The sequence below is a fragment of the Sinohyriopsis cumingii genome, chromosome 1 (assembly GCF_028554795.1).
Source record: "Sinohyriopsis cumingii isolate HCF-2022 chromosome 1, ASM2855479v2, whole genome shotgun sequence".
NCBI classification, from domain to species: Eukaryota; Metazoa; Mollusca; class Bivalvia; order Unionida; family Unionidae; genus Sinohyriopsis; species Sinohyriopsis cumingii.
In genome coordinates, this window is record NC_142961.1 from 23,655,323 (window position 1) to 23,681,266 (window position 25,944).

General features: G+C 35.5%; 1 protein-coding gene across 1 annotated transcript in view; it reads left to right on the forward strand.

Annotated features, from left to right (window-relative positions):
* The window catches only part of LOC149806553 (cyclin-G-associated kinase-like), a 111,495-nt gene that overhangs the window by 72,635 nt on the left and 12,916 nt on the right, over nt 1-25,944 (forward strand). Inside the window, exons 20-25 of the mRNA XM_089954408.1 lie at nt 6,000-7,253; nt 8,582-8,683; nt 9,347-9,499; nt 13,957-14,099; nt 16,550-16,726; nt 25,424-25,549. Of these exons, the coding sequence (XP_089810534.1) occupies nt 6,000-7,253; nt 8,582-8,683; nt 9,347-9,499; nt 13,957-14,099; nt 16,550-16,726; nt 25,424-25,525 (1,931 nt within the window). The 3' untranslated portion in view covers nt 25,526-25,549. The remainder of the gene's footprint in view (nt 1-5,999; nt 7,254-8,581; nt 8,684-9,346; nt 9,500-13,956; nt 14,100-16,549; nt 16,727-25,423; nt 25,550-25,944) is intronic.

Below are 25,944 nucleotides of genomic sequence, written 5' to 3' on the forward strand. Positions count from 1 at the left end.
TTCAAAACATAACATTTGATCCCAGATATAATAGAAGCTGTTGGCTGGCATGCAGAGTCAATCATCTTGAGTTTTTATCTCAAAGATTAGCGTCACAGAGGAAAACCTTACATCTGGTCAGTCCAGTGGTGGCAGCACAGATGGCCGCCAGATCCATCTAGATCAATCAACACAGCTTGTTAGCTTTATTTGTAGGTAAGAAAATTTCAGTATTTGTCTTCTTAACCATATGTTAGGGTCACAGGTCAAGTGACTCCAGGCTGTCTTGCTTATGTAATTAGAAGATCAGGTTATTGTTCACATGGGGAATCCAGCTATTCTTCCCTATTTGGATACCCGAGGTAGATGTCGGATGTTCAGCATCCCCTTCTCCTATTATTCTCCTTACGTAATGTGATTGGGGAACATTTTCAAAGGAAGAAGCCAATTTTTTAAAGTAAATTATGTTTCTTAGAGAAAATCTTACCCAATCACATCACTTAAAAACCCTCCCAACCACCCCATCATGCAAATATCTTCATCAGTATCTCACTGACCTAAAATGTAGCAACACCTGGCAGTGCCAAGGGGAGGTAATGGGCAAGAGCTATTGCCGTTTGCCTAACAAAATAGACAGGAAACGATTTTTGTCTTTTAGTAAGCTAGATTCACAAGGTAGTCGGATAATATTCCAAACATAATGCGATTGGATAAGTATTCTCGGAGAAACATAAATTACTGAAAAAATTTGCTTTCAGTAAGAGATTGTACACAGTAAATGTACTCATTTGAATTTTATTGTTTTGTGTTCATAATTTTTTTTCAACAGGCGATTTTATACAGTACATGTTACTCCTTTAAATTTCATTGTGTTTTGTTTTCATCAAACTCCTTTGAACAAAGGATTGTTAACATACCTTCCATCCATCTAAATGTATCCTTTTGGGTCCATATGGATGTTGGTTATAATACAAAATTTGTAGTGAAACCTTTTGTTACGTGTAACACAAGAAAGAGTGAAAACACCAGGCTTTGAAAACTATAACAAATTATTTATTAATTTCCCTGGAAAAATACTGTAAAAATAAAAAATATGAACTTAGTGTTTTAAGAATCAAATCCAAAAATAATCCAAGAATAATCCACGAATAAAAATTTTAAAGTCCTAATTTGAAATGTTCTAATGATTCCAAGTTCGAGTCCCGACAAAGAATCCAAGATGGAAGACGATGACATATGCTGTAGCCTGTATTGTGTTGACGTCTAAAGTTCCTTGTAGAAACATAATAATTAATCCTCTGGTTTCTTGGAAATCCCAAGTAAAATTTTCAAGAAATGTCCTTGTTCAAGAATTCTATCTGAATACAGTAATATTTCCAGAGAAACGAATTAATCTTCAAATAGACAAATAATCTGAAGAAAAATTAACGTATAACTCAAAAACTCAAAAATTCAATACTGGTTACAACAGAAGAAAACAAATTGACATCAAGTGTTTAAAAGCCCGCACTCTCCCATCTCTCAATCTCTCTCTCTCTCTCTAAACATCACTATTAATACTAAGTATTTTGCAATTTTGGAAATGCCTAATTGCAAAATAGAGGATCACATGATCATGTTTACATGTAAAAGTCACATAGCTCCTGTTTGTCCTTGATAAGAACCAATAAATTTTACTCCGAGAAAAAAATTGTTTACTTGACCCTCAATCAAAGCCATGAGCTATGTCAAAAATAGAAAGAAGTGTTTCTGTTGTTAGTTATCTAAGGAAAAATAGGTCAAACTGAATTTTCTGGAAAATATCAAATTCCTGGGCAAACAAAATTACATTGCACTGACATGTAAAGAAAATAAAAAGACTCCAGAACCCACAAACAATCAAATCAAATCAAACACAACTTAAATTAAATATAAATTAAATATATGTAACACTTCTTCCATTAAGAAAAAGAAAGCTTTATATGATAAAGCTTTCTTTTTACCACAGATTAAAGAAAAACATAAGAATAACTCTCATGAATTACACACAGTGTACATGAAATAATACATTGTTATATCTGGGAGAGTGCATCTGCTATTAAATTATCTTCTCCCTTGACGTGCCTGATGCCAGTATCATATTCCTGTAACAACAAACTTCACCTTAGCAGTCTTTGATTTTTATTTTTCATCTTGCCGATGAAAGTAAGGGGGTTGTGGTCACTAACCACAACAATTGAAGAAGGGGCTGAATTAAGGTAAACTTCAAAGTGCTGTAATGCTAATATCAGAGCCAAACATTCCTTCTCGATTGTAGAATAATTTCTTTGGTGCTTATTTAATTTCTTGGGAAAATAGCATACTGGATTGATCAATACCACTTTCGTCTTCTTGAATTAAAACTGCTCCAACCCCAACATCACTTGCATCAACAGACAATTTAAATGATTGGTTGAAATTTGTATCTGTAAGAACTGGAGCCCTTTTAAGTATGGCTTTCAACTTGTCAAAAGTCTCCTAACATTTTTCAGTCCAAAGGAACTTGTTTTTCTTACTCAGTAAATTTGTCAGGGGTTCAGCAATTATAGAAAAATTGGAACCAAATTTTCGATAATATCCGGCCATACCCAAAAATCGCATCAGTTGCTTTTTATTTACAGGCACACGGAATTCAGAGATAGTCTTGACCATAGCATCTATATGTTTAACTTGTCCATGTCCCACGATGTGTCCTAGAAAAGTTAAACTAGCACAGCAGAACTCACTTTTAGATATATTCATTTTCAAACATGTATCTGTGAGTCTTTCAAAGAATTTTTGAATTGTTGCTAAATGTTCTTTCCAGGTGTCATTGTAGATGATGACATCATCGATGTAAGCATCACAGTTGTCTAGACCAGAGATAATCATATTCATGAGACGTTGAAATATATTTGGCAACCCTTTCATCCCAAACGACATTACTTTATATTGGTAAAGTCCATCTGGAGTCATGAATGCCAAAATTTCCTTTGCTCTTTCTGTTAGTGGAATTTGCCAAAATCCTCTCAGAAGGTCAAGTTTGGTGACATGCTTGGCACTCCCAATCTTATCAATACAATCATCGGTTCTTGGTAATGGGAATGGGTCTGTTTTTGTCACACTGTTCACCTTCCTATATAATCAGTACACATACGGAAAGTTTTATCTGGTTTTGGAACAAGTATGCATGGTGAACTCCAGTCACTTTTACTGGGCTCTATAAAATCATTCTCCAGCAAATATTGAATTTCCTTTTACAAGTATTCCTGTTTGAGAGGGTTCATCCTATACGGGTGTTGTATCTCAGGTTTGGAATTTACAATTTCAGCGTCATGGAAAATTTTGTTTGTTCTTGTAGGAACATCTGGAAATAAGTGTTCATATTCAAATGATAACTGTTCAAGTTCATTTCTTTCTTGCTCTTGAAAATGTAAATGTTTCTGGTCTCAGATCTTTCATAATTTCTGAATTCTGAAGATTTGTCACTCCACTATCAGTAGAATCCGATGATATTCCTTCACATAAATCTTCACTGAGTGGGACAGGTACAACTAAATTAATTGTATGTTTAACCTGGCTATCTCTTTCAATATACTCTTTTAGCATGTTTATGTGACAGAGTTGCTTTTGTATACATCTTCCAGGAGTATTTATGATGTAATTTAAATCACTTATTTTCCTGTCAACTGTGTAGGGACCATAATACATGTACTTGGCCTGAAGAGGATTTTGTGGTATGGGCAAGAGAGCAGAATTCTATCACCAGGCTGAAAGCTCCTTTCCTTAGTGTTTTTATCATATCTTCATTTTGGATTGAGTAAAGTGCAGATTTGCTCTTGCATCCTCACAAGCCTTTGGCAACTTACACTTAAAATTAGAACCATAATCAAGAAGATTAATTTCAGAATCTTCATTAGAAAAAAGTTTCTCTTTCAATAACTTCAATGGACACATGCACAGTGTGTCCAAAAACCAGTTCATAGTGACTGAAACCAAAAGATTCTTGAACTGATTCCCTAATGGCAAACAATAGTAAATGAATGCCTTCATCCCAATCTTTACCCATATCAAAACAATATGATCAAATCATATTTTTCAAATCTGGAATCTTTCTAATGTCCCTTGGCTCTCAGGGTGATGGGCAGAACATTTGAATTGTTGGATGCCTAATTCATACATAAGTTGCTGGAAAATTCCAGATATGAAATTTGAGCCTTGATCAGACTGGACAGACTTGGGAAGGCCAAATTGAGTAAAAAACATTATCAAAGCCTTTACTATTGTTTTAGATTTTATATTCCTCAAAGGAATTGCCTCAGGAAACCTTGTTGATGCACACATAATGGTCTACAGGTATTGGTTACCTGACTTGGTCTTAGGTAAGGGAGAGACACAATCTACCATTATTCTGCTAAATGGTTCGTCAAAGGCAGGAATAGGTTGCAGATGAGCCATGGGAATTTTCTGATTTGGTTTTCCTACCATTTGACAGCTATGACAAGATCTACAGTATTTACTAACATCACTTTTGATTTTTGGCCAATAGAAGTGAGTTAAGATCTTGTGATAAATTTTATTGATCCTTAAATGACCAGCCAATGGAGTTTCATGGGCCAGACTAGTATTTCCTGTCTGTAAGGTTTTGGAACTACAGTTTGATAGTTCATTGACCATTCATCGCCAGCATGTTTTCCAGGTTAATAATACTTTTTTTTCTCAGGCAGTGATGTTTATACATCAATTTAGTGGAGGGAATATACACAGATTTCCACATATGTATGTCCATATAGTATATTTATCTTTTTTCACCGTGGAACATGGCATTGAAATGTGGCTTGTGTGGAATATCTAGCATGACTTATAAAATTGAGAAACTACAGGTGCCCAATGATCCTAGTACGGGATACAGAAGCAGATTATGTCCTTCATGGATTATGTGTGTCCATTCATCTCACTTTCATTTCTAAAGTAAAACTCCAAAATCACTATATATCTGTATGGAACTTGGTACTTATTTTGGACTTACAGTTTAGATGTGCCTTTTGCTTTTCACACAAATTCAAATTCAGTATTATTAATGCTTTCAGCCACTTATCCAACCATTATCTGTTTTATCCGTTATCCATTATCCGGGGCAAAACTTCGCTTTTTTTTATACACATATTAGACTAGCAGCATAGATTAACCTTTTGCTATTCATAATTCAGCATTTTCAATATTTTAGCATTTTCATCCATTTGTTCTTCCATCCATCAATCCATCACTTACACTTTCGTTAAAAATTCAAATCACACCAACACACACAAACACACACTTTTGTTTTCAGGGCATAACTCCAAACCCATTCAAACATATCTCTATGAAATCTGCTTCACATGTTAATCTAGCAGTCCAGTTGTGTCTCCTGATATTAACAGTTCTTCAGTTTTAGTATTTTTAATGGTTTTATTCATTTATCCATCCATCTATCCATCCGTCATCAACATTTCATTTCTAGGTAAAATTCTCCAAAACTGTTCAAGATATTTCTATGAAATTTGGTACACATATAAGACTAGTGGTTGAGAAATGCCATTTGCTATTTGTAATTCTTCTGCTGTGCAATAAAACACCAGATCAAACCATTTTGCCTGTTTATCCATCCATCCATCTTTCACACTTTCATTTCCAGGGCAAAACTCCAAAACATTTAAAATATCTCTAAAAAATTTGGTTCATATTTTAAACTAGTGGTGTGCATGTGATTTTTGCTATTCATGATTCTTCATTTTCAGTATTTTTTAATGTTTTCATTCATTTGTCTATTTATCCACCATTCATTTTTTTCTGGAGTAAAATTCATGATGCCTTTCACTTCCATGTATAATTTGCAATATGAACTTCTGATATATATAATCTTTGGCAAATTCTTGATTTCTTAGTGGACATATTGGCATGGCATGGAATATAGATGATTTTTCCATCTTGTTTAATTTGAACAGTATTAGCCAATTAACAATCTTTGTTTTATGCTATTAAAGGTATATCAGAAGCAGCACGCAATAGATTGAGTAGATCATCTAGTCAGAGCTCTAATGAAAGCCCTCAACATGTACCAAAGTCAGACATATCTTCAGAAAGTAGTGAAAAGAAGAGCATTAATCAGTTGGGTTCAAAAAACAGCTTTTTTGACACTTTAGACTGGCAAGAAGATTCTGATAATTCAACAAGAAAAACTATTGAACCCCCAAAAGAAGAGAAGAATCTGCCTCAGTCAAAAAGTGGAAATTTCTTGGACACTTTATACTGGGAGGAGGGTGCAAATAAATCATCTGTTAATAGAGATAAACCCACAATAGGACAGAAGGCAAAGAGCCAAAGCACTTTCTTTGACATGAATTTTGAGGACAATTCTTCAGGAAATACTGCCTCAGACAAGGTCCCTGAAGCCAAACCTCAAGGGGAATCGGAGGTTGGCTTGTTAGATGATACAAGCGATGCTGAGGATGACTTTGCTGCATTATCAGCACAGAGAGCTCAAGGAGATAACACGACAGATGGAAAACAGTTAAAATCTGAAGAGCTGATTTTGACAGATGTTGGAAATGCTCCAACACAGATAAGAATTAGCACACCTGACTTCTTTAGCAGTGATTCTCAATCAGGCAACGGTGTTTATAATCAAGAAGCAGACTTACTTAATATAGATGGAAATAGTAGTAGCACATCAGTTAACAATCTGGCCAAAAATATTGACCTATTGGGTTTCAATAGTGAGCCATCTAATTTTGATCTCCTTAGTGGTACAACTCTGACTGGAACAAGTGCATCTCAGACGATAAATAGTGATTCATTTGATCCATTTGCAAATTTTGATTCAGCAAGCACAGCCAAGACAGCACAACCAGTTGGAGCTAGTCAAATGTCAAAGAAGTCTTATAATTCATTTGATCCATTCCAAAACAATGATGACTTGTTAGGATTTGCAGAAAATCGTCCAAAGTCAGAATCCCCTAATCCACAGGCCAAAATCACCAAAATTGGTGTCTCTTCAAGTCCTAATGTTTCTAGAAACAGCTCTTCCACAAATCTTAGTGCTGGGTTCCAAATGGGAAATGGAAACATTCCCAGGAATAACAGTGGAACATTCCAGACCACAAACATGAGTCAGGGTCAGGGTGGATTTGGTCCCACACGAGGAGGAAGCCCTGCTTTTGGAATGTCTCAGATGGGAGGGATGGGACAACCTGCAGGGATGACCTCCAGTAAGAAATCAGACCCATTCGCTGATCTAGGTGAGTTGTAGCTTCTCAAGTTTTTTTTAAGTGACATATAATGTTATCAATAAAAGGGAAACAATTCAGTATCTCTCTCTTTGGTCATCTTTATTTTTCTATGTAATTTGAGGTTTTGATGATAGAATATAAAATATAAATAGGTTAGTTTTACAGCATTTATCATGGTCCATGCTTAGGGGTGTTTCAAGGTTAAACAGCCACCTATAAATCATCCTTCTCATCTGAACACATCCAAAAAGTGAAATTTCCTTACCTTTATTTCACACCATTATCCCAACCTCCATTTGTTTCAATACATTACATTTATAATCAAAGCAAACTGTCAGCTTTTATATCAATGTTACCTTGCAAGAGGAAGGTGGAAAGTTAGAAACAGATATTGTATGCTCTGTAGTCAATTCTGGCATTAATCATAAATACCAAAAATTACTTCGCTATACATGTTTATAGAATTCCCACAAAAAAACCTTAACAAGATCCTTTAAAAAAAAATAGTAAAAAATCAAATGTTTATAGTCTAATTGGATGGAAATTATGACTGTGATAATATCCCAAACCATTTATTAATACAGTTAATCATTGTATCCAATATTGTGCCCTGTAAACATATAACTTAAGTTCTACTTTGGAAACAGTTACTAATTTTCTACTCTGACCTGTTTTCAAGGTTGTTGTTTTATACTGTAACTGTTATACAGCAACTGGGGTCAAGCAAAAAACCCATTTTTAATGTTTTTATAAAGGTTTAACAACCTTTCATCAATATTTTAATCATCTGTCTTGCAAATATGCAAGAACAGAAGTTGAAAGTGAACATTTTGAACATTATAAATTCTGAACTCTATATACTCTTCTGTCCCAACTTTTGACCAATTCTGGCTGGAGAGAATTAATTTGCTTAAATATCAGTCCAGCATGGACCTGGCATTATAGATTGGTTAGGTCAGAGCTTTTTAACTTCAGAATTGCCTGTTACAAAATAGTTTCCCTTTTACACTGTACACAATAAATGTCACATCACAGATTAAACCATTTTGATTATGCCTAATTTATTCTGACATGAACAGGACATTGTCATTTACTAAAGTTTGAAAATTATTATGGAATATAAAGCAAAGAAAATAATTTTTCATACATAAATTTGGGGCATTGTTTTAACAAAAAGAAATATAGGACACAAAAAATTCATGTAATTTGAATTTGGTATCCACTTTTAATTTTCAGATTGAACAGCTCAGTAACAAATTTAGGTTTTTACTTTTTAAGAAACTAAAAGAATGACCTATCCATGAAAATTTAAGCAGATATTATTGTATTGTCTGCAGGGAGTATTAGTGGAATAAAGGTAGGAACTGGAGCCCAGAACAAACAGCCTCAGCAGCAGCAGCAACAACAAAAACAGCCATGGCAACAACAGCAGTCATACGGTTACTTATTTTTTCAACTTCAATATTATTTATTTATTTATTTATTTATTATTATTTTTATTTTATTATTATTATGATTATTGTTATTATTATTATTATTGATGTAGCAGGCAGATCTTTGAAGTCATTACACAGTTACATCTGTTTACTTTATCGTGCTGCTTCAACATCAAGATCAATTTTTATCTCCCTTGCCTATATTGCATGTCTTTGAGATTATTGAAGTTGGTAGGTCAACAAGCTATGACACAAGTTGGATATTAGATAAAATTGATTCAAATGGGTAATATCTTTTAATTACTTGATAGTTGGACTGCGTTTCCTTTCTGTTAGTTCCATTTCTGAATCAAGTCATGATGAAACTTGGTGAATCAGCTAATATTGAGAAGATTTCAAGATGATAATTCATGTTATGTATTATGCATAGAAAACTTTGGTCAGATATTCAGGATGAACAAGTTCTTTGACACAAGACTATAATGATATCTTTTTTTATATATTATTTACACTGGCAATTCATTGTCACACATTAGATTATTGATGTTACAAAATACGTAATTTGTATGCTCTAGTTTTTATAGCTTGGGAAAAATTAATTTTCAAATTCTAATAAAGTGAATGTATGTGTAAATAATGGGAAAAACAATGTTAAATTGTTTACAGGTGCACAGCAGCGTGGAGCATCACCCCAACCCTCCCAATCACAGCCCCAGGGTCAGCAGAACCCAGCTGCTCCTTCCCAATCACAGCAGAAACCCAACTACAACAGCAGTGTGTTTGGGACCAGAGATGAAAGGGGAGTCAGAAAACCATTTGGTAAGTCATTGGCACGTTCATATAAATACCTATTATCATTCCTACACCATTCATTCATATATATATTTAGAGCATTCGAAACTGCATGCATGTATATTTCATTGGAGACAGTGCCTTGTATCAGATATAAAAGAAGTTCAGCTTTCACAATCTGCATACAACTTGATAAACATTGTCATGTCTACAGACAGCAAACAATGGGTACACAAAGGAGTGGTTGGAGTTGATTTTCATCATCCATGCTATTGTGACAGTATAACTATAACAACTAAAATTTATAGAATTTTAGAATGTTCACTATAATGGGAATTAAGAGCTCAAAAGTGGGTACTTAGTGTCATGGCAGTTGAGCAAGATAATAGTGACAGGCAAGTATTACATTTTTAGAATTAATTTTAATGCCTCCCCCCTACTTCACCCGCACAGTACATTTTAAGATCAGTAGATACAGTTACTGGTAGCTGGGATTTCCCAGATGGAAATTAAAATGTATGTCATTGTGGTTAAGTGATCCCATTTACTCAAATATGGTTCTAAAATTGAATACTAATATAGTTTCAGCAAAGTCTGTACGGTCATGATTATAGAATGCTCTGCATCTTAAATGTATATAAAAACCTTTGGGACAAAAAGTATTGATCACTGATGACTTTTACAATGGTATCCAGTAATACAGTTTGCGTGGCATTGCAATTATGTTAATATTATGTACAGATTTGATTTAGCATTATATCTATTGCATGATCTTTGTTAGAACTAGGAAATATTTGTAATCAGCTGATAATGATGTAGATAAATCACCGCCTCTCCTTGAACCTCTAAAGAGCATGCTTACAGGGGTCATACAAAGTATACCATTTGATAGAGACAATGTCCATTTTGTGATGGTCATTCACAACAACTCTGCAAGCAGCGGGTGTGCAGAGCTGCCACGGCAACTCCTCCAGGATGCTTGGAGAGATGGTGTGGATGTTTGTTTCTTTTCTTAATCCTCTCCACTATCTCTCCAGCCCACCGTAATGCCAGGGGTTATTAAATTAAACGTGTGCTGTACTGTAAATATGTGTAATTGTATAAGAGACATAACCAGCATCTATTCACACAATTGTTACAAGTTCATGAAAGAATAAAAGCTAAAATTCAGAATATAGACTAAGATCATCGATCTATTTTAATTTTGTGTTTTTGGCTTAACAAAATCATAATTATCCAAACATTGGAAAGCTGAGTGTTTTGGCATCACCTTTGTTTGTAATTGGCAAATATGTCTTGTTTTCTGACAGCAGTCCAGACCAGTTAATCATTTAAACCCTGAATCTGGCTTGGTTGAAGAGGAAATTTTGTCCATAGCTATGCCAATACTTTGATGTTTAATTGCCTTTAACTCCATACTGTTAGCATGGTTACTGAAGCTGTGTAAATGTGGGTTTAAGATCATTTACACCAAATCAGACTGCAGCTGAGTGTTTACAGTATTACAATTATTATGTAAATATGCTCACTAAATGCAAGCATTGAACCAGTCACTATTGTTGTCATACTAGAATCACATTTTAATGAGTTAGGTATTTAAACTTCATGGCAAAATAAAAACATAATCACTGATGCATTGATACAAAATTCTAATGTAACAAGGCATAAACAATAATTAAGTATAGAGTCAAAAGGGAGAGGTTAGGCCTGTTGTTACAGCAACTAAATTCTTGTCATTTTCCAATCAAATTATACGCAAATCTGAATTAAGTAGAAATAATAAGTAAAGAGATGAAAATTAAATAAATTTATTGACAAAGTTGAAACAAATTATGTTAACTATATTAATATTTTCATGTAATAATTCATGATGATAGTCCCTTAACCATGACTTCATTTTTTTTTGTCGCATTACAATAGATAAAATACATTGATCAGTAAGTAGGAAACAATATCATTGGTATCCCAAGACTTGTACTACATAAAACAATATCATTGGTATCCCAAGACTTGTACTGCATAAAACAATATCATTGGTATCCCAAGACTTGTACTACATAAAACAATTTATATAATTTTGTGTTCCAACATTTATAGGTCTTTAAAAAGTTACTTTTCAAAATAATTTGGGGTGTCCAAGACTTAAGTGTCAGAAGATTTACACAGTCATTATGGTAGTTCTGGGAACTTTCTTCTCTGATAAGGATGCCCATGTGGTTTCACCAATTGAATCTGGTGCATTTAAAGGAAGAGGTGCATTCCTTGTTCCCAAAAAAGTGTGAGAAGTTCTGTCTTATTATTGTCCTTCCCATTCTAAAAATCTTTTTGCAGGAGGAACCTTTTATGATGAGATCAGTGCCTACCTACATCCAAAATGCCATATAGTCTGGCAACTGGGCAGTCTCCATCTATCTTCAGGATGCATACTTCCACATCCCAGTCTTTCCTCCTTACAGGCAGTACTTCCAGTTTTGCTTGGAAAGAGAAATTTTGGCCTAGGTTCCACACCCATTTAATTTACCACAGTCACAGGAGTAGTTGGCATCCACCTAAGGTCATCAGGGATCCCTATCCTCCAGTATTTCAGTGACTAGTTGATCCAGAATGGCTGATTAGAGTCCCTCAGACAAGATGACTCTTGTTTGGTCTGTAGTGACCAGACGGAGCCTTTTTCCCATTGTATTGAAATCAGGGCTGGTTTAAGATTTCTTTTGCACGAGGATGAATTTCCTCATGAACAGGGTAGTCCATATCCCATGCAACAGTAAATGAGATTCTGACCCTGTTAGAGGTGCACAGAGCCCAGACCACATTGTTGGCTCATCTATTTCTTTCTCCTCTGGGGACCTTGTACTCCAGAGCAGACCTGGTTCCCCTTGACAGACTGCACTGCACCTCCAGTTTCTCCTTCTGGCAAACTGGAAATTGCACAGGGATTGCTCTGATTTCTCTCTGTCATGATTGCTATCATCACCTGATTTAGGGTTCAAATTGGGACCTGATCCTGGCTGGAGTCCCTATGCATGTCCTGAACCCCACTTCTGTTTGTAGACTTATCAGATTCAGGGTTGGTCAGTGATTTGGAGCCTGAAGAATTGATCATTCAGGGTTAGTGGAAGAATCTGCCATCCACATCAACAATTTGTAAATAAAGGCACTGTTTTTAGCCCTTCAGAGTATGTCTATAAAATATCAGGTCGTTGCATGGTAGTTTCCCTGTGACAACACTTCAGTGGTAGCATACCTCAGAAGACAATGAGGCACATTTGCATCTCTCTGCATGGAGGTTTGGAACTTACCTTCTGAGTTTGCCCCATTAGGACCTCCACTGCTAAGATAGCCCCTCTGTGGCCCCAGTGATCATGATCCAGTGATCTTCTTGATCAGCTGGTAGACCAGCCTATTACACTACCCCAGAGGAGGGACATTCTGTCACAGCACAGGGTTCTCACCTAAGCAACAGTCCACAGATTCTCCACCTTCATGCTTGGTTCATCTCAAATGATCTCTCCACCGGAATGGTTTTTTTTAGCAAAGTTACTGAATGTATCATTTTAGCCAGGAGACACTCTACATCCCAGGTCTATGATGCCAGTTGGAGAATCCTTTACAATTGGTGCATTTGAAATTGTATTAATCCTAGCTATCCATCTATGAGTGCAGTGGCTGATTTTTCTTCTCATACTTTTTGAAGAGAAACAATACTTGGATTCAACCATCAATGCTTTAGGGCAGCCCTTTTCAACACACTCAGATCTTCTAATGGTCCTGCCATTGGTTTGAATTCTCAAAACATCAACTTCAATTAGGTATTTTGAGTTAGAGATACTGTTGTCTTGCTGTAGACGATTAGATGAAAGCTGTCATGTGTCTTGTTACTAACAAAATTCCCTTTGAAACTTTTAATGAATCTTCTTTTGAAAACCTTACCGTGAAGATGGTTTTCCTGACCTTCTTGGTGTCAACAATATAAAGTAGCAAGCTTTATGGCCTATTCTTAGAAACACTCTCTCAGCAAGCGAGTGGCGACTATGAATTGGTTCCTTTCCTTTACCAACCAGGCTTTCAGCAAAAGCCAGCTTCATCTGGTTGTTAACTTCCTTCACATGTCCCCGGTCTCAGCTGTATCTGTGTGGGGATGATCAAGATTGACTTTTTTATGCCCTGTGGGGACTTTACATTTTTTTTTGCAGTCTTGAAAGGGAGAAGAAAGGGTTGGAAGTGTAATTTTTTCTGTTGTAAGGATTCAGCTGATACTTCAGCTTCCACTGTCTCAAGATGGATTGCATTAGCTATCAAAGGTTTGTCATTCCCTTAGCAAGATGGACTTTTCCTTCATAAGCCTTCACTGGTTACCCTTCAGCAGAATGGTGTCCCTGTCCAGGACATTCATGCACTGTCGTTATTATTCTTGACAGTCTGTGAGCAACTGCATACAAACAGTAACATTCATTATAAGGTATCCTGTACATCTTGTTTTTCAGGTCCCAAGCCCAATTTGGCAGAGGATACATTTGAAGATCTTCTGGGAAACCATAGTTTTAGTGGCAAGAAAAATGAACCACAAAAGCTAGGAGACTTGAAAAAGAAACAAATGGTTGAAGAAATGGATCCAGATAAATTAAAAGTAATATTTTAATTTTGACTAATGAATAATTCAGATCTTGCAGGTCATGTTAAATTTTTTTATGTAAATAGTTTTTCACTTTTCTTTTAAAAATCAAATGTAATCCAAGATCTTATTTGGCAGAATATTTCAAATACAGGCCAATTCAAGAGGAACCATTGCAAACCTTTTACAGTTGCAGAATGTGTACAAGTTTAGAAAAGGATTATAAGTTGGGGTTCTTCCATGTGTCTTTTCTTTGTCAAAACAGAAATGTTAAAGCAATGAGCTGAATTCTGCTCATGATTATAGTATTTTTTTATGCATGTGGTTCAGTATCCATTGGTAATATTCTCTTTTGAGTATTGAGATTTGTTCACATGTTTACTAAACAACATGTGCTATTTATTTTCAAATATGGACTCAGTGTGTACAGATATGGCTTAAATATTTGTTATTGCTTTTAATGCCAGAAATTCGTTATGGTCTACTTCACAGTTTTGTAATTACCACCAAATTCCTGACTTGATGCATTAGACTTAAATGTTAGTTAAAGTCTTAAATTTTCGGTGACAGAACAGTCTCATTAGGGATTTACATTATTGGCAGGCAATTAGCAAATTACATTAGTATCATGCATTCTCTAACAGTTCTGTTGACATATAGAATCTCATGCATGAGTAGGATAGTGCAGTTTAGCTCTCACAGAGAAGATATGTCTCAAACAAATCTTTCTGAGTCTCTAATGCAAGTCCTATCCCTGAAGGTTAGTTTTCTACATGCTGTCACTACACGTTAGAAATAAGGTTCATATAGTCTCTATGCAAGTCCTATCCCTGAAGGTTAGTTTTCTATATGCTGTCCATACAAAGGTTAGTTTTCTATATGCTGTCCATACACGTTAGAAATAAGGTTCATATAGTCTCTATGCAAGTCCTATCCCTGAAGGTTAGTTTTCTATATACTGTCCATACATGTTAGAAATAAGGTTCATATAGTCTCAATGCAAGTCCTATCCCTGAAGGTTAGTTTTCTATATGCTGTCCATACACATTAGAAATAAGGTTCATATAGTCTCTATGCAAGTCCTATCCCTGAAGGTTAGTTTTCTATATACTGTCCATACACATTAGAAATAAGGTTCATATAGTCTCTATGCAAGTCCTATCCCTGAAGGTTAGTTTTCTATATGCTGTCCATACAAAGGTTAGTTTTCTATATGCTGTCCATACACGTTAGAAATAAGGTTCATATAGTCTCAATGCAAGTCCTATCCCTGAAGGTTAGTTTTCTATATGCTGTCCATACATGTTAGAAATAAGGTTCACATAGTCTCTATGCAAGTCCTATCCCTGAAGGTTAGTTTTCTATATACTGTCTATACAAAGGTTAGTTTTCTATATGCTGTCCATACACATTAGAAATAAGGTTCATACAGTCTCTATGCAAGTCCTATCCCTGAAGGTTAGTTTTCTATATGCTGTCCATACAAAGGTTAGTTTTCTATATGCTGTCCATACAAAGGTTAGTTTTCTATATGCTGTCCATACACATTAGAAATAAGGTTCATATAGTCTCTATGCAAGTCCTATCCCTGAAGGTTAGTTTTCTATATGCTGTCCATACACATTAGAAATAAGGTTCATATAGTCTCAATGCAAGTCCTATCCCTGAAGGTTAGTTTTCTATATACTGTCCATACACATTAGAAATAAGGTTCATATAGTCTCTATGCAAGTCCTATCCCTGAAGGTTAGTTTTCTATATACTGTCCATACACGTTAGAAATAAGGTTCATATAGTCTCAATGCAAATCCTATCCCTGAATAGTTTTCTATATGATGTCCATACACATTTGAAATAAGGTTCATATAGTCTCAATGCAAGTCCTATCCCTGAATAGTTTTCTATATGCTGTCCATACACATTTGAAATAAGGTTCATATAGTCTCAATGCAAGTCCTATCCCTGAATAGTTTTCTATATGCTGTCCATACACATTTGAAATAAGGTTTATATAGTCTCAATGCAAGTCCTATCTCTGAAGGTTAGTTTTCTATATGCTGTCCATATCTATCCATTTTGTTGAATTGGGAAATAAGTTTGTTTTCTTGGCAACATACACTATTTTATGCCGAATTTCATTTTTAAAATAAGCTTGTTGATATCTTTTAAGTTTCAGTAGGTGCATGAAAAACACAGTATAAGCAATATTTATCTAATGAAGGGTAACCTATGTGCAGTGGGTAAAAAAGATTGCTGTAAATCCAGATCTTTTTGTTCCAATAAAAGGCAGAAAATGGCTTTGTAATGTTCAGTGTTTTAAGTGATAACATATCTGTTTATATGTGATGTCATTCCAAGTAGAGTTTGCAGTATTATAATATAGCTTACACTGTATCATCATGTTTTGAATTCTTTCTGCCAATATTTCAATGTTTAACCAAACAGCTTATATTTGAATCAAACAGGTATTGGAATGGACCAAAGGAAAGGAAAAGAACATCCGTGGTTTGTTGTGTTCTATGCACACTGTCCTGTGGGATGAGGAAAATCGCTGGAAGCCTTGTAGTATGGCAGAACTTATCACTGCTGATCAGGTTAAGAAAATGTACAGAAAGGCTGTTCTCTCCGTTCATCCTGATAAGGTATACTATTTATGTTCTCATACTTGTCCACCTGTTGGATGAAATTATTTTTCTGCTTAAGTATAAATTATTACTATAGGCATCCTACCCATTCTTATCACTTTTCTTGAAAAGTAATCATTTTGTAATTTATATTGTGTGTTGTCTCCATCATCAGTTACTTTCATAGTAAGTTTGAAGAGATACAACCAACAGTAACTTGCAAATACCTTTATTCAGAAAAGCAGATTTGAATAGCAAAGAATCCATCTTGTTTACATTACTTTGCTTGGTAAAACATGTACAATAGGGGACCAATAAGGGGAAATAATCACAGACCATTATTTATTACATTATGTATTTGTATTGTGGACAAATAAATAAATGTACACTTTTAAGATATAAATGAGAGATAAATAATGCATAGGATTTCTTTATTTAATTTATAATGTCAACTTGACATTATTTTGAGATCTATCTGCTCAGAAAGATTTAGACGGCCATTGGCGAAGGTTGCAGTGTCATTTGTAGATCAACAGTGCATCTTGAAATGATTATCTCTATCAAGGTGTTAGATATAAAGATGTAAAAGGAAATGAACTTATGACAAAAACAAATCAGGTGAGTATAGTACAGTGCTGTAAAGACAATAGTTGAGAACAGATTAATAAGTGCAAGGACCTCTGCTCCAGTAGAGCTATTTTTGAAAAGTGGCTTATACTGCAAACTATTTGCAATTAAATGATTTAGTTTATTGTAGAGATAAAAGTAAATTAATTTTAATGTGGGTATTGTACTGGAAACCATCTTCAAAAAGTGAGAATTTTTTTTACTTTACTGATGAGAATTGGTAGGATGTCAGTAAGAGGACATATTTCTTCTTCTAATATGCTACTCGACCATAATAACTTAGGAGTATTGACCACTACTACCTTACAAATCTGCCTGTATGGAGCTAGTTTTTAACAATGAAGAAGCTAAAATCATCTGTCCAGATAGATGGGTGTCAGAAAAGTGATTTCTCCTTGGATAGATGAATTGGTGCTGAATCTTGTCTTGTCCAAACTTAAGTTACTACTTTACCCATGCTTGGAAGGAAACTGCCTTTTAGAGATGTCAAAAACCTGTTTTAATTTGGTGCCTTTTTCAGGTTTTGAGGAGGTTTTTCCATGTTGGGAAATAACTCCATCAATATTTCTATCCATTTCTTACTCTTTTCTATCCAAGATGAATTTTCAAGCTTTACTGGTCTAACTTCAATGTGCAATATACATGTTGGTGCCATTTAGATGACCTGCCCTAAGGTTGATAGTACGTTCATTCAAATAATGTGTACTTGTCCTAGTATATAAATTCTATAACAAATTGTCTAATACTGCAAACCAGATAACAAGATCATGCATATAATTCTTATAGACATTTGTGATGTTCATGTTCTCCTCTTTACAGTAAGTTTACAAGACTGGTTTCACAGGCATAGGCTATTGTTATGATATATGTATTTACGGGTATAGATAGATGCAAATACCTACCTGAGGATAACCAAGCTACATGCCTGAAATGTATGGGTTACGATTCATGTTGTACCTGCTACATTTAAACTATTTGGACAGAAAATCTGATGAGACGGTAAAGAAATGCACCAAACAGAGATGAGGATGCCATTAGCATTGTCACTGACAGCTTTCTTCCGGCAGATTTTTTCAAATGGATCGAAAGACTCTCAAGCAAACCATTTTAGCATAGCACAGTTCTAACTCAACCAAAATAAATCTTTGCCATGTACCATTTAGGACCAATTATAGATAGGTATTGCAGCCTATCTGGACCAGCAATGGTATTTGATACTGATTGGCAGCATTTGATACCAGCTTCAACGCAGCCTCAACTGATGCAGGAAGGGAAAAGTTACATTGATGTAATATCCTCATAACTGTCCCAGCATCATGAAGCCAGTACCAGAATGAAGGAATGAATGGCCCTGCTCTGTCATGAGTGGACTCTGCTCTGAGATCTGGATCAGTTACATTTAACACTACATTCTTTATGTATGCTTGAGGGGGCAGGTTATTGTGATCCAGTATCATGTGTCCTATTCCAGTGTCATAACAATGGTATCAGTATCATGTGTCCCATTCCAGTGTCATAACAATGGTATCAGTATCATGTGTCCCATTCCAGTGTCATAACAATGGTATCAGTATCATGTGTCCCATTCCAGTGTCATAACAATGGTATCAGTATCATGTGTCCCATTCCAGTGTCATAACAATGGTATCAGTATCATGTGTCCCATTCCAGTGTCATAACAATGGTATCAGTATCAAGGAGTGCAAGGCCTCTCAAGAATAGTGCCACAATAGACTAATGTCAGTAGAGTGCCATGGTATCCAGGTGCCAATACAGACACAGGTCAGTCCATAGCCATGATATGGTCCATGGCCATTAATAATCCATGTAGGTCCATTGCTGTCATGGAGTCATATTGATCCAGTGCCATGATATATCCTGATCGTTATGGCCCAAGTCAGTTTATTGCCATCATGGACATCTACTGGAGAGCTCCACCATAGTCTGTCACATCTTATTAGCCCAGCACTGGCTACATTGATGATCTTGTCCCAGATATCCAGTACCATTTTCAGACCATCAATGGTTTACACAAGGAACACTGGACAGCTTCGGCTCTGTCAATTCTCATCACAGCTTACCAATCAGGGACCAACTAGTGTGACAATACAGTCTTGGATCCCTGGTACCATCCCTGGATCATCATTTAGAGATCATTGAATCCTAGTATGGCCAGACTTGCAGTCTAGTTCACTGTCCATCAGGCTTCCCCAACTTTGTCACATATACTGAATAAGGTATCTATGTCACTCAGTTCTTCATTGTGCTTAGGTATGCTCACAAGCTTTATCTTCTTTCATCAGTAAGGTTATCTCTAGTAAAGAATTGGCCTTTCACTCATCAGTCAAGGAAGTTTTCTTGTTGTTGCTTCTGAATTTTGCATACCGCCTCCTGATCCTTTAGTAGAAGTGTACAAGTTTCTGCATACTTAGATCTTTTGGCCAAGAAAGACTACTCACCATTCAGCAATGAACACAGACTGGTCAAGTAGCTGACTTGTTACATTGATTAGAGAGGCCACTTCAAGACCCAAGTGTCTACAGGCATTTCTTCTCACAGCACAGTTCCCATGCATATGCCTGTTGTCCATACTGAGGTCTCAGCCATCAGCAGAGACACTGCAGCCTTGGGTCTGTCTAAACCTGCATCAGTTCGTATGGACCCTAAGTCCTTTCTCAAGATGCAACTACTGATTCAGAAAGTAACTGCAGTAGGATCTATGCTTGACCTGGAATCCATGACTATATTTCAGCAATCTCATCAGTCTAGCCTTGTCAATAGAGATCTCAGAAGGCAACAACTGATTTGATAAGTACTAGGACACTCGTTCCATGGATTTTTTTTCCAGCAATCCTGTGTTGACTGTTTTTGTTGTTGTTGTTTTTTTTAGACCACCACTGAGGAGTCAGTCTTGTCTTGTGCAGCATCATTGCAGCTGAACACTTACTTACCTAAATAAGAAATGCATTTCTCTCAATACCCTTTGTCCAGGCAATTATCATAAGATCAATTTTAGATCTCATGAAGCCACTTAAGAGGCAAAATTCATGGGCAAGCAATCCAGAGCCATGTCGTCATTTCCATGGAGAAATTTTAAAAAAAAACAGGAACTAGCATAACTTTGGACATACCTTCCAACATTTTTTATTCCATACCATGATTACACTTTCTTTCTAACATCCCATTTGGAGGAATTCAACTTTTCCATATAACAAGAGACAGTGCCCTGCTGTTCCATGGGTGAAAATAAAGATTGTTTTGGAGGGTAGTCAGACCTCTGTGCCCCTACCCCATATAACATTAATCATCATTATAGATGTCCTAAGAGGCCTGACAAAGCACACCTTGCAGCATAATCAACATTGGGCTTTTACTCAAACTGGCTCTTGCTGCAAAAGGCCAATGAGATGCCTTAGATAGTCATAGATCCAGCTCACAACCTTTTCATCTGGGTACCATGATTTAAAATGGAAATACCAAGATAGGTTGTCAGGGAGATTTCCCATTCAGGGACATGATATACCATTTTGGAACACTCCATTTTGTTGTGAAAATAACTGGGTCTTCATGAGAATTATGGACAGAGCTATAATGCTTTTCAGAGCATCCTTCATGTTGGTGACTGCCAACTACCTGGTTAATGTTCTGCAAAAGTGCCAAGTATGTGATAATCAAGGCATGAATCCCTTGCTTCACTTCTTCTCTGCCTTGGAGTCCTTGCCAACAAGGACAAATCCACTAGGGTACCACCTCAGCATTTTGCCCACTGTATTATGGAGATCCAACTCATGTGAATAGGATGTCTCTACCCCAAGAAAGTTCCTTGAATGATCTTGAGGGCCTTTTCTTTTGCCTCTGAGAATTGCATCACTCATGTTATTTCTTTGCATATTCGGTCTTTTCAGTGCAACAAGGGATGCCATCATCATGAGCCTCCTATATGTGAGACCACTGTAGGAATTATCTTGTCTCATGGACAACCAAAGATCTGCCGACATAATCAAGAGATCCTTGTTTAGGGATATTGATGTTCCGATACTATAAATCACTTTAAATTCTTGCAATACCTATTTACAGGGTTTATGCGGGTAAACTCGACCATGAAGTTAGTCACAATGAAATGTGTACCAAGCTGATATTAAAAGCACTTGCGTACCCCATATCTTCAGATAGTAAAGCATCACTAGATTGTGTGCTTCTTTCAATGCTGTGGTATTTATAGTGCTGGGAATCTGAAAGAACATGTATCCTTTGATGATAATTAATACTAAAACTTTATGCAGTCAAATAAAATTAGCAAACATCTGAGAAATGTGACAGTATTCAAGTTCCAGAAAATTAAGTGGCAATCAGAGCTTGCCAATTTTACAAGCACTTGTATTTCTTGACTTAAATTAGTATATTATTCCATGAAGATTTCCAACATACTGTATGAATCACAAAGCACTGTAAAGTTCCATATTTTAATATATATATATATATATATATATATATATATATATATATATATATATATATATATATATATATATATATACACATACATACATACATACAGTGGACATTTTATGTTCTGATAGTAGTCTTTAAGAACAGTGAATAAATTAACTGCAGGTCATAATATAAGTACATGCATGCAAATGGTTGTCTGCACCTTAATTTAGCTCTCTGAATTCATGCTATGTATTAGCAGTGAATAAAAGGCCTAATTAACCCAATTACTGCAGTAGACACCAAACTTGTTTGCATGAAAATGCATGGAACTCAATGTCTGTATTATCTTTCATAGAAATATATATTGTAACTCAATATTTTGCATTTTTATCCCGCAAATGATACTATTAAATTAAGCACCCACATCTATGCATTTTCTAACCAGATCACAAATTGGGAAAGCCTCATGGTTTATGGCAAGTGTTCCCATGCATATTCAACCTCCAGGAATTTTGATCTGTATAAATGCTAGCATTGTGAACTGAGGTACCTACCCTCTGCCCTCATTTTGGGAGGTTAATGATGCTTGGCCCCTTCAGAAGCATTTGTCACCTCATAATCTACTGGAGATGAATGCCATAGTCAATGCATTTCAATCTTGGCAGGAGACATTTTCAGGAAAGAGCTTTCTCATTCTTCCAGTGCATATATCCCAGATAAAATCAATGCAGTTCAAAAGAGTTCTTACAAATTTGAAATAAAGAAGCTCTCATGACTTTCTAAGTTTTAAATTCAAAGTTCATTTAACGTATAACCTTTTCCATGTTTCTGTTATTATTTCCTGTATATGCATATGTGAAGACAGGTTTTCATAAGGTGTTAAGCCCAAATGTTTATGAAAACTGATGTGTAATAACCATATCATTGATTAAAAGTGTGGATGATGTTATTTTTTTAGATTTTCTGGATATGATAATTAATTCAGTTTATTTGAATTAAAATAAAGTGACATTGATCAGCCCACCAATTGACTTTGTATTTCATTGTTGAGAACACCAGTAGCCAGGATTGGGTTCTCAACAGCTATTTGCCACAAAATATAATAACAAACAGTCCTCGTTTGGACTGTTTGTTATTATATTTTACCAGTCCTCTAGTGGTCCAAGTATCGATCACTGAGACACACCAGCCTCAGCATGTTGGTCTGAGTTACAACCATCTATAAGAACATTTTGCATTCTGTTTGAAAAATAAATTCTACACCATTCCAGTAGTATATCACTAATCCCAGTATTTCTTAGTTTATAAATTAAACCTTTATGCCAGACTTTGTCAATAGGCTTACTAACATAATAAAATGCCACTCTAATTTCCTTGCTTTCATCTACTGCCTTGAAAAATTATTATATGTATCACAAAATTGTGAAACAGCAGAATCATTTTGGGTGAAACCAGATTGAAGATAACTAATTAGGTTGATGGCTTTAAGATAGCTATAGAGATCCTTCATGACATTTTTCAAATATTTTACCCATACGGCTTTCTTGAGAAATAGGTCTTTAAGTTGAAATGACATTTTGTGCCTTTTTTTTAGAAAAGGAGTAACATTAGCTGTTGGAAAATATGAAGCTTGCTGAAAATTGTTGAAAAGTTCTGAAAAATATTTTGATTATATAAGAGTGCCTTCCTTAAGTAGCTTAAGGTAGATCTCATCAGAAGCCCTCAGCCTTACTAATGCTGATGTCAGGATCCCCAGCCTTGCTAATGTTTGCATCAAGATCCCCAGCCTTGCTAATATTTACATCAGGACCCCCAGCCTTGCTAGTGTTGACATCAGGACCCCCAGCCTTGATAATGCTAACATCAGGAGTCCCAGCCTTGGTAATGTTTGCATCAAGATCCCCAGCCTAGCTAATATTTGCATCAGGACCCCCAGCCTTGCTAATGTTGACATCAGGACCCCCAGCCTTGATAATGCTGACATCAGGAGTCCCAGCCTTGCTAATATTAACATCAGGATCCCCAGCCTTGCTAATGCTGACATCAGGAGTCCCAGCCTTACATTAGATGTGCGTACAAAGGATCATGTGGAAAATACTTATTAAATAAATTTGCTTTATCAAGACTAGTGGAAATAATGGTTGTTGATTTTCTTTTTTGCTTCCGAAATGTGGTGACTGTATTCCACCAGACCTTTGGCCCAGTATTGACATCTTAGAGTTGATTAGCTAATTTGTTAAAATACTCAAGTTTGGTGCTTCTTATAGTGCTTTTAATGAGGTTCATAATATTTCTGCATTAGAAAGCACAAAAGAAATTAATAATGGCATGTGCTTAATATTTATGTCTGAAAGAACTTAAATTTTTTTACAGAATATAATAAAAGATAACACTTGAGAAATTGTAGAGATTCACAGGGCAAAGTCAAATTAATTGTCATTCAGAATTATCTTTATCTCAGAACTTTGAAATTGATTCTTTTATATCAATATTAGTGTTTATTTGTGCTTCAAGAGTGTATTGTGGAACTGCTGAATCACAAATTTATAAATCCTGGTGTTCATTATATTGATATTTTTAAAACAATTTATTCACAACTGAAATTAATAATTTGATAAGATATTTTAGATTTATTGTTGAGTAAATATTTTCATTGAATCAGTGTAAGACAGTTTCTGATAGGACAATGTGACGATTTTGGACAGCAAACAGATTTTGCAGTCTGGCTGCTTATTGAAAATGTTTCCACCACAGGTGAAAGTCACATATTTCATGCAATCTCTGCATCTTTAATTTACAAAACTGTGGATAAATTAGAATTAAAAATTAAGGCAAAGTTATGAATACCACACACAAAAACAAAATCGGGTCACTGCCATACATTACAATGGCAGCACCTGGTGGTCAGGTTAGGGGAAATAATTTTTAATGGCTGAATGGAGCATTTTGAAAGAACTGTAGTCTAGAATGTTAATGTGTGACATTAATCATTCTGTCAAAGATAGACTTTACTGGTTAATTAAAGATTTGTTATTGTTTATTACTTGTTCAAATTTTTCTTATAGAAACTTGAGTTCCTTGAAACTTATGTTGCTCAGATTACCACTAGCATGAAATTTATGTTGAAGTTTTAGGTTAGTAAAGTTCTTAAAACTCATTTGCCTGAGACCTATATTTATGCCTAACCACAAATGTGAATATGGTGTTATTGATACATGACCACCATCTTTAAATTTTACATACTCTGGTCCAGTTTTTTTGTTCAGGTCATTTCCTCATGGACATTGGCTAGATGGCCATGCAACTTTGTGGCTGTCTCTAAGGGAATGCACCTCCTTACACCAAAAAAGCAGGTCACTTAGACTTATACTTAAAGCATCTGTGAGTATGGTTAAGTTTTGCATTGAAGTCACTTTCCCATCCATACATTTACGTATGCAAGATTGTGCAGTTGTTTGTAAGTCTTGATGAGTACAGTACTCTTATATTGCAAATGAGAGTAATCCAGGATATTCAAGTTCTGAAATTACACATCTAGCATAAATCAGTAAATATTAACTATATACAAGCATATTATTTGCCTCATGAAAGTTATTCAAGTTTGGCAGTTTTATTTTGTTTTATGATTAAATATATAAATGTTATTTCTTATAGTTGACTGAGTCTCCACACCTGCCCATTGCTAGACTGATCTTCATAGAGCTTAATGATGCTTGGGCCCAGTTTGAAGAGGAAGGAATGAAGTCACTGTACTAGAGATGCACTGAACAGGGATTTGCTGTACGGGAGGAGAAATATTAAAATCTCTTCATTGCTTGAGTGTTGGATTTAACTGTTATAATCCTAACTCTGTGAAAAAAGACTTGAATTCTAGCTCTCTCTTTCCCAGCATGCTCTGATTGCAGTTATTGCATAAGATTATATTTAGTGTATCAGCATTTGAAATTGAAGTCTCATGAATGAATTAGTATGTTGTTCACTTTTGTTTAGCTGATTTTAGTTTAAGTACAGACATTGCTTATTAAATTTGCATACATGCCAACCATTACGCTTTTGGCGTAATCATTACGCTTTTTTTTCACTAAATTGCGCCTTACACGTAAACGTGAATGGATTATGCTTTTTCGGTATATCCACCTTCCCCAAAAAATCAATTGTTTGTTTTCTCGTTTTTA